Source organism: Heloderma suspectum, chromosome 1 (genome assembly GCF_057233095.1).
Source record: "Heloderma suspectum isolate Gila_16-S chromosome 1, 16-S_ref, whole genome shotgun sequence".
Classification (NCBI taxonomy): domain Eukaryota; kingdom Metazoa; phylum Chordata; class Lepidosauria; order Squamata; family Helodermatidae; genus Heloderma; species Heloderma suspectum.
The window spans coordinates 286,503,504-286,520,503 of NC_139458.1; the positions used below are offsets into that span (position 1 = coordinate 286,503,504).

The 17,000-nt window shown below is 39.8% G+C and overlaps 1 protein-coding gene across 7 annotated transcripts in view; it reads left to right on the forward strand.

Moving 5' to 3' along the window:
- Window positions 1–17,000, forward strand: part of MCPH1 (microcephalin 1) — a 156,223-nt gene that overhangs the window by 12,747 nt on the left and 126,476 nt on the right. For 5 of the 7 annotated variants that reach the window (XR_014786585.1, XM_084826774.1, XM_084826777.1 and 2 more), the window contains 4 exons: window positions 600–695; window positions 2,845–3,861; window positions 12,458–12,567; window positions 15,266–15,303. Coding sequence is in view for 6 of the 7 variants with exons in the window: in XM_084826774.1 (XP_084682900.1) it covers window positions 600–695; window positions 2,845–3,861; window positions 12,458–12,567; window positions 15,266–15,303 (1,261 nt within the window). In the remaining variant the exon portion in view is untranslated. The other 2 variants (XM_084826778.1, XM_084826779.1) reach the window with 1 other exon arrangement.

A 17,000-nucleotide genomic window follows, 5' to 3' on the forward strand; every position in this document is an offset into this window, starting at 1 on the left:
TGTTCCAACAAGCCAGAGTCACAAACCATGGTTTGTTGTTGGCTTATGACTCTGGCTTGTTGGGGGAAAGGCAAGCCAGAGTTCTTGAATCACATGTAACACTTCACAAGCTACAGTCAGAAAGCTGGTCGTTTGTTCAGTCGTTCCGACTTCTAGTGGGAGAGAGCGGGTAGCATTTACAAGTATGTTGCTTGTAAATGATAACTTATTGGTATGTGTGAACCAGGCCTATGTGAATACGTTGGGTATAAAATTTTCTTCAGTATGTGTGGGGTGGAAATGCTTTGCCTTTCAGTTTCAGTTTTAAGAACTCCTTTAAGCTGATTCACTGAGAACAAGTGAGGTTCACTATCCTTATGACCGTTTAAGACTGAATGCTAATCACATCTTAAATAATTAAAACTAATTGGAATTTATGAAATGCTTCTCATGGGTTGCCTAGGGAGATCTATGTAACAATTGTGTATATACATATTCATATTTAATATGTTCAGTCTCAGAATTAGCCTAAGCATAATTATGTATTTAAAATAAATGTTAAAATTGAATTTGTCTTTGAGTTACTTAGCCAATAGAAATCTAATAACTTGCATTTTTAGCTTCACAGATGTCTCAGGTGTCTGATTCCAATTCTGTTCCAGCAGCACACGAACAAACTCTTGTTTCTATCAGTTCAACTTGCACATTGCCATCAGGTAAAAAAAAGAGAAGAAAATTTATATATATATATATATATATATAGAGAGAGAGAGAGAGAGAGAGAGAGAGAGAAGAAAATTTGTAAAAAAAAATATGTATGGAACGATCTAAGGGCTTTTTTTAAACAACCCTATGTAAAATAGAGATGTGTTTATTGTAGTTAAATGTTCACACACAGTTTCTATAACATGCTATAAAGAAATATTTGAAATGAAATTACGTAAGTTGTATAGGGCTTCTTTCAGAGTCTTGTTCCAGTGATCATATTTTAGATGATCTTATATTGGCATACAATTGGCAAGTTCGCACTTCACATTAAGCCACCCTCAGAATAAGCCATCATGGATTGGTTGTTTGCTCACTAATCCGACAGATGATCAGGAACTCTGAGTCTTGCCATGGCTTGGTTCCCCTCGCAGTCTTCCTGCTGGCTCCAGGCACCTTTGCAGCAGAACTCCTCGTTTCCTTGGTCCCTACATCAGCACCCTTCCTCCAATTGGTCTGCTGGAGTTGCCAGCTGCTGAGAGAAAAAATCCTCCACCATCAAATCATTAAATGGAATTAATTTTTTGAGCATTTATGAACACAATAATGTGTTTGCAATTTTTAATAAAATATATATATTTTTAATTTTAAAAGTATATTTTCAGGGTCTTGCACACCATCACAAGACTGCTTGGCTACTATTTAGCCTAGCATACCGATATCTCTCTCTTGTCAGTGTCCTTGTCAATTTCATCCTCCACCTTGGTGCTTCCCTTGCTAGTAAACACCTTTTTTTAAAGGCTGGATCAAGTACTTCTGGAATAATTATACCCACCCCAAAAGCTTCTTCTCATGCAGCCACCAGCTGCTTTTGGTTCCCCTCCACCCGTCTCCCCCACGCCGCAACTTTTGCCTGATCAGCTTTAATATGTTATTACGTGTTTGTATTATGTTTTAGAGCTTCAATTGTATTGTAAGCCCCTCTAGGATAAAATTTTATGAAGGACTGTATACAAATACCACAAATAAATGAAAAATCTTCTGTGAAGGAAAATACCGCATGTGAAGAAGCCTGTATCTATGATAATCAATTCTGTTGCTACATTCTTTCATAAACTGAAGATAAGATTACATTAGCACATAATACTAAACCATTGTTTAGTGCAGGGCACAGCAACTTGTTGCCCTCCAGATGTTTTGGCCTACAGCTCCCAGAATCCTTCACCATTGGCTGTGCTGGCTAGAGCTGAAGGGGGTTGTATGCCAAAACATCTGGAGGGCCACAAGTTGCCCCCCACTGGTTTAATGCTATGTGAGTGAGCCTTGGGTTTGTGTGCGCCCCTTCCCCTCTCCTCCACTGTAGCAGTTTGTCATTATGTCAGAACCTAGGCACTGTGGTTAGCCTTAACTATGGTTTATTGAAAAAAGCCAACTTTCAACAGTGCTTAATGGCCCTAGTTTGTTTGTTTTTTAAAACATAGTTAACACTAACAGTTTCCAATTTGGACATAACAAATTATAGTGTGTGGTTTGTTGAAAACAGAAGTAGATGCTTCTGATTGCTGCTTCCAGATGAGGGAAAGTGTACGAGCGCCTAATGCTGGACTATGGTTTAGCATTACCTGCAGACCAGGCCAGCGGGTGTAATCCAGGAACAATAGTGCATCAAAGTCCCATTAAAATAAGTGATACTTAAGTTCTTAAATCCCATTGAATTCAATGGAATTTAGAAGTGCCTACATTTTCCTAGGCTTCATCTTTTGCCTTCAATTCCATGAAGCTTCATACATGTAGTACACATATCAAAATTAGTGGGGTTTAGGGCCATTTCAAACAAAGCTCTGTTCCTACACAAAAATCATTTCTCTATAGTATCGCATGTATACTATAAAGTTTCACAACCATACATATTCTATTTCACCCTGAGTGCATGCAGTGGAATGTGCTATGTGTGTTTGACACACGCTATGATTTGTGTACACTTTTCCTATGCAGAAGGGTGATCTAAGTAGCAAAATCATTTTGTGTGAACTGATGTAACCCTTGAACAAGTAATACAGGATTAAATAGTGTTTCTAAATTCATGTTAATTTCTTTGAATGGTTAGTATGTTGCTTGTTATAGGCTTTTAATGGAATTTTGTTTTCTGTTTTATTGAAGGAGAGAGAAGTGACCATTTAAACTCAAGTTTTGCTAACATGTTGGGAAATTCTGAAACCAAGAATCTTGGAAAGGAATCTATCAAATATATGCCTGAAGTTGAAAGTCCTGCAGATGTTTCCTCATCTGCATTATGGAGCTCTCCAGTTTCCGCAGGTGACTCCAAACTTACAAGTCCAAAACAACCTGGTGGTGAATGTTTAAGAAAAAAACTAATTCTGTCTAACAGCTTGGAAGGTGACTTTCTTGCCACAAAGGCAAAATCTAAAATGTCTACACAAAAACATGGTGATAGAAATGAATGGTTTACAACTGTAACTGGAAATCACTTTTCTGGGATAAGCAATTTGGAATACGAAGTTTCTTCAGAAAAAATGTTTCATTTGGAAGGTGCTGAAGGTACCAGCAGCAATCACATAAATTTAGAAACTGGTCTACCTTCAATTAATCTAACCCTTTCTCCAATAACAACTGATCATTATTCCACTTGGAAACAGCAGAAGCAACCCAGAAGGAGATCAAGTTTTGGACTGAGCACCTCAGCATTATGTGAGATAGATTCTCAAAATGACTTTTTGCAAGCAATGCTCACTCGTGTTGAGTATACTAAAGACCAAGATTCTTCTTTTGAAGATTATTTTTCACCTTCTAATTTTAACACAAATAAAATAAGAGTTAGTCTTCCCTTTCCATGCCTACAGAAATTGCAGAGTCCTAATGAAATGGTTTGTAAATATAGCTCTTTAACAAGCAGGACAGAGGCAATGTTGCAAGAGTCTAGTAAAATTGGTTCAATTTATAACCGAAAGAGGAAAAGAGAAACTGAGATCAATGAGAATCCTGTAAGTAGTGACTGCATACAGTCTATACCTCCTCAGAGTGAAGAAAGTGCAGCTTTAAATTATATGTTAAAGAGAGAAAAACAAGACACAGTGGAAACCCCAGGCTGTCTTCTGAATCTCAACATTCAGGAAAAGATCTGCACAACCAGTGTAAATAGATGTTCTCCCACAGCTGGTAAGTTGCTGCTGAAATGTGGACATTCAGAGAGATAGTACTGTGAACTATTTAAAATCTTCATTCTGAAGTGTAGATTGAGAGAGGACATTTTCTGGAAAACAGCATTTTTCTTCCTTGAGTGTATGTGTTCTATCAATATTTTAAAGTGAAAAACTGTACTAGGATATAGTTTCAGTAGCCCAGATATGGAAAGCAAATAGAGTAAATATTCTGTGCACACAGCAGAGAATGGGAGGCATTTTAATACTCAGTACCTCACAGATGTGTTGTAACCTAATTCTGTACTCACTTAAGTACCAACAACTTTTCACACTGTTAGTAGGGAATTCAAAATGCCTCTTAAAATCCAAAGTAAGAAAATGTTTTCAAGGCATCTAGCAGTCACTAAGGACAGGAACTCGTGAGAACTATACAATTTGAACATTCACAGGCCTGTAATTCCTCTTTGAGAAATGAGTGAAGGAAGCTCAAACCACATATAGAGGACTGTATTTGCATAAGTATTCAGGTAAATTTATTCCTGTCTTAAGCAAACAACATAAAATCCTATTTAAAACTGTTCATTTAAAAAATGTAAATTTGTGGCAATTGATATTCTAAACCAGCTTAAGCAAATATAATATATACTTATTAGTTAAGGCTAACATGATTGGAAACCCATGCATAATATTAGGTAGAATCCATGATGTGTGCAACTGGGCTGGGAAAAGCAGACTTCACTTCCCCCTTCTTGCCATGGCAGTCCCTCCAGCCCTCAGAAAAAGCTACTCACAGGGTTGGCGAGCCCTGCTGAATGGGGTGAGTTGTGTTGCAGGAGGAGGGAGATCCCCAAAACTCAGGAGGTAGCCCATTCTGTGAATGAAGCCTTTCCATTCTTGACTCAACTCAACACTGATACTTTAGTAATGTTGTTGTCTTGGGAAAAAAGTAATAAGGCAGCAACTTCTAGATTTTAAAAATCCTGTTATTAAAATGGAAAAAATAAGGTTGACTTTATAAAATGTAGTTATACAAAAAGTTCTAGAATAGTAGAAATTAGAATGACTGTACAAAAACTAAATGCTTAATTTCATCATGTATCTCTTTTAACACTGATAAACTAATCATGGGGGAAATGTAGCGTCAGAGTTCCAGAATATAATTTAATATGCTTCTTACAATGCAAGTTGAATTTCTCATCTGAATTATTGAGATGTTAAGGCCTAGATAAACAGCTGAATACCTGGAAATAGGGGTGAGGGTTTTTTTTTACATTTCTGAATGTGTTATGTGGTTTTTATATTGACTGGGATTTGCTTTGTAGAACTTATACAACTCTGTAATTCCAAGGAAAATACATTGTATTATGTGTAGCCACCTTTGTGGATAGGGAATTTTGTTTAGTCATTTGAAACTGGAAATACAGTGAAAATATATTATTTGCATTTAAATATGTTTTGTGAATTGAAGATTTTATAAATGTTTAGACCATGGCCACTGAAAATAATTATTACTTTATTTCAGCATGGCCGTTAAAATATAGTTTAAATAATCTTGAATGTAATTCTAGATTATCAGCATGAATTATTTGATTCATAAACCAGGATTTTTGTTATGAAATAACTTTTTTATTCCCTTAGTTGCTATATTGTAGATGGTTGTTTGAGAATTCATTATGTGTACAATATTCATTTGTTCTATTAAATATTAAGCATTTACTGTAACATTTAGCCTATGAGTGTTCTTGGCCACTAGAAAATTTTAACTTGGTATTTTTGGTATCTGTGTCTCCTTGTTCTGATGTCTTTTTAGTGCTGGAAGCTGTTCATTGTGCTTGTACAAGTCACAAGTTTTTGCCCAGCATTTTACAGGCAATGAAATTTAGTATAACATATTTCCAAGCAAACATGCATAGGGTCATGCTACAGGCCTGCATTCTAAACACATGTATGGCCCTATTTTATGCATATTTACTCAAAGTCTCGCTGTGTTCAATGGGGCTTATTTTCATATTGTTGTTGTTCAGTCGTGTCCGACTCTTCGTGACCCCATGGACCATAGCACACCAGGCCTTCCTGTCCTGCACTCTCTCCCAGAGTGTGCTCAAGTTCATATTCATTGCATCCGTGATGCTATCTAGCCATCTCATCTTCTGCCGTCCCCTTCTCCTTTTGCCTTCAGTCTTTCCCAGCATCAGGGTCTTTTCCAGAGAGTTTTCTCTTCGCATTAGGTGGCCAAAATATTGGAGCTTCAGCTTCAGTATCTGTCCTTCCAATGAGCAGTCAGGGTTGATTTCCTTTAGGATGGACTGATTTGACCTCCTTGCAGTCCAGGGGACTCGTAAGAGTCTTCTCCAGCACCACAGTTCGAAAGCATCAATTCTTCGGCGCTCAGCCTTCCTTATAGTCCAGCTCTCACAGCCATACATTACTACTGGGAAAACCATAGCTTTGATTAGACGGACCTTTGTCGGCAAGGTGATGTCTCTGCTTCTTACTATGCTGTCTAGGTTGGCCATAGCTTTCCTCCCAAGGAGCAAGCGTCTTTTAATTTCATGGCTACAGTCACCGTCTGCGGTGATCTTGGAGCCCAAGAAAGTAAAATCTGTCACTGCTTCCATTTCTTCCCCTTCTATATGCCAGGAAGTGATAGGGTCAGATGCCATGATCTTAGTTTTTTTAATGTTGAGTTTCAAACCAGCTTTTGCACTCTCCTCTCTCACCCTCAACAAGAGGCTCTTTAGATCCTCTTCACTTTCTGCCATCAGGGTGGTATCGTCTGCATATCGGAGGTTGTTAATAATTCTCCCAGCAATCTTAATTCCGACCTCTGATTCATCCAACCCAGCATTTCTCATGATGTACTCTGCATATAAGTTAAATAAGCAGGGTGACAATATGCAGCCTTGTCGTACTCCTTTCCCAATTTTGAACCACTCGGTTGTTCCATGTGTGGTTCTTACTGTTGCTTCTTGACCCTTGTACAGGTTTCTCAGGAGACAGGTAAGGTGGTCTGGTACTCCCATCACTTTAAGAATTTGCCACAGTTTGTTGTGATCCACACAATCAAAGGCTTTAGCGTAGTCAATGAAGCAGAAATAGATGTTTTTCTGGAATTCTCTTGCTTTCTCCATGATCCAGCGAATGTTGGCGATTTGATCTCTAGTTCCTCTGCCTCTTCTAAACCCAGCTTGTACTTCCGGTAGTTCTCGGTTTGCATACTGCTGAAGCCTAGCTTGTAGGATTTTGAGCATCACCTTGCTGGCATGTGAAATGAGCGCAATTGTGCGGTAGTTTGAACACTCTTTGGCGTTGCCCTTCTTTGGAATTGGAATGTAAACTGACCTTTTCCAGTCTTGCGGCCATTGTTGAGTGTTCCAAATTTGTTGGCATATTGAATGCAGCACTTTAACAGCATCATCTTTTAGGATTTTAAATAGCTCAGCTGGAAGACTGTCATCTCCGCTAGCTTTGTTGTTAGTAATGCTTCCTAAGGCCCACTTGACTTCACTCTCTAGGAAGCAGAGAGCTTCGGCTATTGGGTGGTATAGAAATGAAATAAATAAATAAATAAATGTCCGGCTCAAGTTCAGTGACCGCACTATCATGGCTATCATGGACATTAAGATCTTTCCTGTATAGTTCTTCTGTATATTCTTTCCACCTCTTCTTAATCTCATCTGCATCTGTTAGGTCCCTGCCTTCTTTGTCCTTTATCATGCCCGTCTTTGCACAAAACGTTCCCTTGAGATCTCCGATTTTCTTGAAGAGATCTCTAGTCTTTCCCATTATGTTGTTTTCCTCGATTTCTTTGCTTTGTTCATTTAAGAAGGCCTTCTTGTCTCTCCTTGCTATTCTCTGGAACTCTGCATTCAGTTGGGTACATCTTCCCCTTTCTCCCTTGCTTTTCGCTTCCCTTCTTTCCTCAGCTACTTGTAAAGCCTCATCAGACAGCCTCTTGGCTTTCTTGCATTTCTTTTTCTTTGGGATGGATTTAGTTGCTGCCTCCTGAACAATGTTACGGACCTCCGTCCATAGTTCCTCAGGTACTCTGTCTATCAGGTCTAATCCCTGAAATCTATTCCTCACCTCCACTGTATATTCATAAGGGATATGATTTAGGTCATACCTGAATGGTTTAGTGGTTTTCCCTACGTTCTTCAATTTCAGCCGAAATTTTGCAAGAAGCAGCTCATGATCTGAGCCACAGTCAGCTCCAGGTCTTGTTTTGACTGACTGTATAGAGCTTCTCCATCTTTGGCTGCAAAGGACATAATCAATCTGATTTCGATATTGACCATCTGGTGATGTCCATGTGTAGAGTTGTCTCTTGTGCTGTTGGAAAAGAGTGTTTGCTATGATCAGTGTGTTCTCTTGGCAAAACTCTATTAGCCTTTGTCCTGCTTCATTTTGTACACCAAGGCCATGCCTGCCTGTTATCCCAGTGATTTCTTGACTTCCTATTTTAGCATTCCAATCCCCTATGATGAAGAGGACATCTTTTTTTGGTGTTAGTTCTAGAAGGTGTTGTAGGTCTTCATAGAACTGATCAGCCTCAGCTTCTTTGGCATCAGTGGTTGGGGCATAGAGTTGAATTACTGTGATGTTGAATGGTTTGCCTTGGATTCGTACTGAGATCATTCTATCATTTTTAAGATTGTACCCCAGTACTGCTTTTCCCACGTTGTATTGACTATGAGTGCTACTCCATTTCTTCTAAGGGATTCTTGCCCACAATAGTAGATATGATGGTCACCTGAATTAAATTCGCCCATGCCTGTCCATTTTAGTTCACTGATTCCCAAGATGTCGATGTTCAATCTTGCCATCTCTTCTTTGACCACCTCCAGCTTGCCTTGATTCATTGATCTGACATTCCAGGTTCCTAAACAATATTGTTCTTTACAGCATCCGATTTTCTTTTCACCACCAGACACACCCACAGCTGAGTGTCCTTTCGGCTTTGGCCCAGCCGCTTCACTCTTTCTGGCGCTACTTCGAAATACCCTCTGCTCTTCCCCAGTAGTATATTGGACACCTTCCGACCTGAGGGGCTCATCTTCCGGCATCATCTCTTTTAGCCTTGTGATACGTTCCATGGGGTTTTCTTGGCAAGAATACTGGAGTGAGTTGCCATTTCCTTCTCCAGTGGACCACATTTTGTCAGAACTCTCTGCCATGACCTGTCCGTCTTGGGTGGCCCTGCACGGCATAGCTTATGGCTTCACTGAGTTACGCAAGCCCCTTTGCTACAACAAGGCAGTGATCCATGAAGGGATCATGGATCCCTTCATTTTCATATACATGTATATTGGTCTGCAGCCTTAAGAAATAAAATCCATTGAAATTTAGTGAAATTTAGGAAATCTGGGAGAAGTTGAATAGGATCAGGCTAAAAAAAGGGCGTGGATTACATGTAATCTGATTAACATGGTTATGTTAAATCCGAAGTCGAAGATCAACCAGAATTCAAATCTCAGATTTACAGCTGAGAAGAAGAACTTGGTAAGTGCATGTACTCCACAGCACTCCTGACTTAACATCTAGATGAACTGTTAACTTTTAAGTGATGAACATGATGGCTTCTATTCTGGTCAATGCAGTCAACAGAAGATAATGGTTTGAACCCACAGAGTGTATTTCAGAATAAATGAGTGGCTACAATGCATCATGTCTAATTAACACAGAGTTGGATGCAAGTTAAGTGCACATAAGAGGCTGGCAGAAGGTGACTTCACCATTCCTTCTCCCACAGCAGTCTCCTAGCCCCCAAATGCTCCTGTGACTATCAGGAGACCTTGCTGAATGTGGTCGGCTGAGGCTTGCAAGGCTGAGAAGGAAGGAGGATTCCCAAACATCGGACAGAGGCAGCAGGAGCTCCATAATGTGCATTTAAGTCTGGATCCGACCCATAGGCTGACTGCATTGAACCTATTATTTCATATGTAGCTTAGATGTAAGTTTTTATGTGTGAGGCAGGATATTGATGCAATTTCCTACCGCAGGGTGAATTTGTAGATATTTTTTACTTGCTTACAAATCTCATTAAATAATTGCTGTACATATTTACTTTAGCATATTTTTGGATTGTACTTCTGCTCAATGAATGGTTGAGGTGATGTACAAATAAATAGAATAAATGCATAAACTACAAAAATCTGAACGTTTTTTATAATAAAACCAGGGATTAATAATAAAATCAGAAACAGCATCAACTATTAAAAACTTCGTAGAACTGTGTTGTCTTCATCAGCCATCTAAAGGACAATAATGCACTTGGGTTTAAAATGTGACTTGCTTTTTTCCATTTAATAACAGTATGGCCCTCTTTGATTAATAAACAGATACAATAGGGCCTCAGAGTTATTTGAGTTATCCATTACTATACTATAGTGTGCACACACACGCAAACTCTTTTCTGTCTGGAAATCATGGGTACAATGCGGAAAACAAAACCTATGAAGCAGAAGAGTGAATTCCACTTATTTTGCATGCACATTTATCTTCTTTAATAAATGAGCTCAGCTTAGCACAATAGCTTTGCGCATATAAAGCAGTAACCTGGCTGCAAGTGTTTGAAGAGAGATCCGGTCACTTCTATGGTAAACTATTGTAGCACTCTTACATTATTTTCCTTGCAGCAATAGGTTGCTGGCGATGCTGCCTTGTAGAGATTTCTCTGTTTTAAAGCTACCATTCATTAGCTATTTTAGTAGACCAGCCCAAAGATTATAAACCAGGGCTGAATAATACCTTACTGAGGGACTTCTATAACCTGGAATACTTCAGAATGGTAATATGACTCCAAGGTATGCAGTATGCATCAATGTCTATTAAAGTTTCACTGGTATCAATTATTTCAATTATTTCATGTAACATGGAAGCAAATACACTCATTAGCTGAAGGTCTCCAACTGATGTTGACAACACTGACATAGCAGAACATTTCTTAAAGCTGGTTTGCACGCGTATGTACATCATTTGTTTCAGCATTATAGCATTATAGTTTTTGTCCCACACCTCTTCAGTAATGCTGCTTGTTGAGGAGAGGGGATGCATCACCTCTTGCCCGGAGGGAAGCTCAAACATTCATGCCTCAAGGTCACTGTTTGGATCTCTGCCAGAGTATTTCTAATGCCCTACTTCAAAAATGAATCTATATTTGCCAGTTGCCATACCACTGATAAGTGCTTCTGTTCCCACTAGCCAGTGATGCCTGCCCTTCTTATGTTACACATAGTCCCAGTCTTAGCACCTCATTAGATGGTCTCTTTTCCCTCCTCACCCCTATCTGCCCTTCCCTACAAACTTAACAGAGTGTTTATGTAAATATTCATGATGAATTGCATGTGGCAAACATTTAGAGAATGAAGTGTATAGGGATCCACACATATTAAAGTTTCTAGTAGCCTGTGAGACTTGGCTTTCTCACTTTGTGCTATTTGGCACCTGGGATTTTATAGTGGGTGAGCAGCAGGGAATTGGGTGTTTGTAGCAATCCTCCCCAGCCAACCCAAGACATGGGTATGTACTGTACAGGTCTTGGCCAGGCATCATTTTGAAAGAGATACTCTGTGCCTCTGTACTGCAAGTGGCTTTTTTAAAAAGCCTCTTACAGTTGCATATACTAGAGGCTTTTTCTGCAAGTTGCCAGAATTAAGTTTATGGTCATCCTCTGTAGACTCTTAGAATTACAGTTATGTACGGTCAGGGAATTTCTGTAACCATTGGTTATAGAACTATAAACATTTCAGCTAGCATCTTAGATGCCTGAAGATAGTGGGCCATTGAAAATAAAGCTAGGTATCTGTTGTTGTTGTTGTTTAAATTATAATACTTTTATACAGCTTAGTAAATTAAAATCTCAGAGTGGTTCACATTAAAATACAATATAACCATACAGAAACATTACAACAAAACAGGGTAGTAACAGAATCTCTCACAGGTCAGGGGAAGCCTGTGTGAACAGAAGTGTTTTCAAGAGGCGTAATTGCTTTATGCAGGCTTTTTAACTCATATTGTAAATAATGAAAGTATACAGAAGTAAAAACAAACAAACATTAAGGTTGCAATCTTGTACAACCTTATTTAGGAGTAAGTCTCATTGAACTCAGTGGGGATTACTTCCATGTAGATATGTATAGACTTGCACTATAAGAGACTTACAAATATATTTAAGTGACCATTTCAGGCCTGTTTTAAAGATAACCCTATCATTAGTTACATGTGTGCTATGCTTCAACCTATAGTAATGAGCCAATTAATGTCATTATTTCCAAATATTCTATGCTGGGTATTTCCCTTCTCTAAATTTAATATATCGTTTAATCCATAGAAAGCAATTTCTTAGCATATGTTTTCAGGAATTAAATCTATTTTATATAAAATTGGGAGCCCCAAGTACTCTTCTAGGGAAATCCAATACATAAAGCAGATTACAAACACATCTCTCTGCATAAGTTGAAGTGGTTTATCAATCACATTTTTAAATTTTATACTACAGACATTCTGGACTACAGATAAATGTTCAAATAGTTTGATGGAGACGTTTTGCACAGTACTGCATCTAGTTTTACTCCTGCTTCAGAGTAACTCTGAATTGATTTGGTTTCTAGGTGCTGACAAATGTTCTGTGGTTGATGTCAAAGACAGTTCTTGCCAACTTTTGTGTGACCAAATGGATGAGCCTGATGGAAAATTAAAAAGTACTGGGAGAATCAAAAAGGTGAGTCCAGAATATCAAGATGGTTGCCCTGATGCAGTGAGAAGTAGGCATGTAAGAAGTGCGTATCATTCCCTCTTTTTCCCAAGTTCAATGATAAGAGATGTTGCTTAAGTAGCCAAAATGGCGGTGCCTACACAAAAGTGGAGAGGGGTCAGCAGGCTTGGGTGAGCAGCAAGGTTTGCAGAAGTACAAAACATACTTAGGAAAAAAAAATCCTAAGGTGGGAGTCCTCGTCCCCCCCATTGGGACTGAAGGTGCTCAGTGGCCACAGGAGGCTGACTGTTGGGGGAAGAATGGAATATGGTATCATGGAAGAGAGTATGGTTAGCTGACTGGAACACTGAACAGGAGCACTCCACACTGCCACAGGTCCCCCTTGTAATAGATGTTTATGTTGTATAATATCTAACATGAAAGCAGTTTTCTTCTGCTTTTGATCTGGCTGTTAATTTTTCTGTGACTTGACTCTCAGGGTGTGCTTAGAGCCACAGTCAGCAACTTATTTTTAACTGCTGTATTTTCAGCTAAGCAAAGACTGAAGTGACATCAGCAAGACCACCTCTCCCCTCACCAGTTCATCCACAAACAAGTACAAACATAGGCAAAGGGTTTCTTAAAGCTCTGTCCCTCTATGAATATACCTTGAAAACCATGAGAGCCAGTGTGGTGTAGTGGCTAGAGTGTTGGACTGGGAGTCGGGAGATCCGGGTTCTAGTCCCCACTCGGCCATGGGAGCTCACTGGGTGACTTTGGGCCAGTCACAGACTCTCAGCCCAACCTACCTCACAAGGTTGTTGTTGTGATGATAAAATGGAGAGGAGGAGGAAGATAATGTAAGCTGCCTTGGGTTCCTTGCAAGAGGAAAAAAGGTGGAATATAAATGCAATAAAATAAAAAATATGAATAGCAATCTCTTTTAATATATTTCAATGACTTAATATCACTTTCCTGTGTTTTGAGTTTGTGCCTGGGAGAGAGCATCTGAGATACAATAGTAAGCAGGAGGTCTTTGTGAAAACCTCACTTGTTCACATGACATAGTGGTTTGGATCCAAAGTTATATGAGCAGAAGACCACTCACACAACATTTTTACTGTCCTCTCATAGGCCTGCAGCCCCCTCTCCCCTCCCCTGAAAATCTCCACCAGAGTGTCAGGGACTGTTCTATCTGCTCACTCAACATGCCTCTGCCCAATTGTGGGTATTCTGGTCCCCACACTGCTACTCCAAGCACCATAGCCCTTGCTTTTCAGGAGGGCCCCATGACCTTCTGCAGAGACTTTTCAGGAGCTGGAAATACCTGTTGCACCAGAGGCCTTCCACTCCTCCAAATGGGGATCCATCCCAGTGTGTGTGTGTCAGGGTGAGGAGCAATTCTTGGGATCAGAATCTCTTCTAGGGAACTGAGGGGAAGCCTTTGGTAAGTTTTGGTGCCCAGGATTCTGGTTGCCTAATGTAATCTGTCCCCAGTATACCCTATTATGCATCACAAGTTCACAACTACTTCCTCCCAGGTTTAGACACCTTAGTCCCCTCTCCTACAGTATGAATATTTCTAAAGTATTATTACTAAACATTTGGAGAGCTGCCTTGTTTTTTCCTCTTCAGCCAAAGCACTTGATACTATAGCCATGATACAAATATTGTACTTAATAGATGTATTTCTTAACTGTCAGAGCCACGTCTACCATTAGAATAGTGGGTCTTGCATCTGCTCATCACTATGTTCATAATTTGTCATGTATTTGCTAACGCAGCTTTCCCCAGCCTGGTGCCCTCCAGATGGGGAAGGTTGTGCTACTGAGCTCTACAACATACTTTTCAGCAGGGTAAAAATCTATTGAAAATGGGTTTAGCTATTCCAAAAAGGCAAGGCAAGAACTTCCAGCTTGGAGCAGTCAGGCTAGAAAAGTGAATAACAGTGGCTAATATTGACATGTTTTTCCAAAAGAATAAAATTACTCAATGAGCCTTGCATATGAGGGCAAAATATTTACTAACCCATAAAAAGCAAACTCAATTTGATTAATCAAGGAAGTTCAGTTTAGGGAACAGGTGTACCATTTCTGTAGGTAGTGGAGGCAAGTGCACACTAGTGTATTTACAGTTAGATGTGCAATAAAGGCAAGTTCAGGCTGAACAGACTTAATAGCGAAGGCTATATTTTCCCCATTATTTAAAGAAACTAGACCAGGAAAGCTAATGTCCTCTTATTCTTGATCAAGTGATCTATAATTTGTTCTTCAACCTTGTAACATATAGACCCTTTCACATGGCTGGCAGGGATGTGGCCAGTGTTTACCCCAACAGTGGAAGGATGGGGCTAGCCAGCATGACCTTGCCCCCCCCCCACGTGTGCAAGAGGGGGGTTGTTTGGACACCTCCTATGTAAAAGATACCTTCTTACATCCCCTACTGCACAAAAGTCATTTGTTTAGAAAAGGTAAGGCTTCATTGAAGCATGCTCCATTGTGCATTCTTTTTCCCAAGATAGAGGCCCGTGTGAATGGAAAACAAAATCCAGTTGTTATTTGATGTTGCAGCCATGGCCTTCATATGTCGTAGCATGTAAAACTGCATGTTAAAGCTTTAATCTTTATATGGTCTAGATCTTCAGTGAAACTGTTTGACTCTGTGTGAAAATAGAAATTTTATGCCTATTGATTTGCTGTTTTTTGTTCCTTCCTTAAATCTTTAGCCATTGAGAACATTAGTCATGACAAGCATGACCTCTGAGTAAGTACTAGATATTTTGATGTGTTTCTTGTCTACATAACTTTTGGAGTTGAACATTTGTAGTCTGCACCATCACATAATATACTGAATAACACTTGTTATTCAATACAACATAATGACATTTAATAGGGATAAATGCCAAGTTCTGCACCTAGGAAAAAGAAACCAAATGCACAGTTACAAGATGGGTGATACGTGGCTCAACACTTCAAGCGAGAAGACCTTGGAATTGTTGTCGATCACAAGCTGAATATGAGCCAACAATGTGATGTGGCTGCAAAAAAGGCCAATGCCATTTTGGGCTGCATTAATAGAAGCATAGCTTCCAAATCCCGGGAAGTACTAGTTCCCCTCTACTCAGCACTGGTTAGGCCTCATCTGGAGTACTGTGTCCAGTTCTGGGCACCACACTTTAAGAAGGATGCAGACAAACTGGAGAGGGTTCCGAGGAGGGCAACAAAGATGATCAGGGGACTGGAAACAAAGTCCTGTGAAGAGAGACTGAAAGAACTGGGCATGTTTAGCCTTGAGAAGAGAAGAGTGAGGGGAGATATGATAGCGCTCTTCAAGTACTTGGAAGGTTGTCACAGAGAGGAAGGCCAGGATCTCTTCTTGATCATCCCAGAGTGCAGGACACGGAATACTGGGCTCAAGTTACAGGAAGCCAGATTCCGGCTGAACATCAGGAAAAACTTCCTGACTGTTAGAGCAATACGACAATGGAACCAATGACCTAGGGAGGTAGTGGGCTCTCCCACACTGGAGGCATTCAAGACGAGGCTGGACAGCCATCTGTCAGGAATGCTCTGACTTGGATTCCTGCATTGAGCAGGGGGTTGGACTCGATGGGCTTGTAGGCCCCTTCCAACCCTACTATTCTATGATTCTATGTTTGTAGGCCATAGACGAAATAGATTGTAATGCAGGCCTATGTGACCTAAATGGCAACGTTTGATTGACTAGGTTAGCAATAACAGTTAAATTAATTAAACTATAGGTAATGAAATACTGTTAAAAGCTTATATTTGTAGTATGCTATGATCAGAAAGGTGACATTATGTAGAGATGGAGCATGTGTTTTAAAAACACAATGATGTTAATTTCAATTAAAAATAATAATTTCAATTATCTTTGTAAGAAAAATGACTAAAGTGTATTATTTTCTGTGGGATGTTGCAAACAGCAAAACATTGGAGGCAGCTACTGTTAGATATTTATGAATTATGTTGGCGTGCAGCTAGACTTTCTCCAAAGACTCTAACAAGACAAAGAGCATCTGACAAACTCACACTTTCTATTATACTTTGTAACGGTGTCTTGAATGTCAGATATCACCTTCTTTACTTCCAGGTGTGTGTGTGTTTTAGGTTTGTAAACACTAAAAATCATTGGGTCATATCCAATTGGTGTCACTCCGCAGACAGAAGGCTCTTTCATCCAACAGAGGCTTTTGTCAACGGAACAAGGAGGGAGGTGGGTTTTGATAATTCCCCCTATTTCCTACAGCCCCCCAGATCTGCTCCAGAGGGCTGGGAGGACCTTTGGGATAGCGTGGGAGGTGGTGGTGGGAGCTGCAGGGTGGAGAAGGAAATCGTCAAAAATAGTCCACTGACAAAAGCTTCTGTTGGATCAAGGAGCGGCCATGGAATGACACCAATTGGATACATTAGTGGCATGAAGAAACATGTACTGATCAA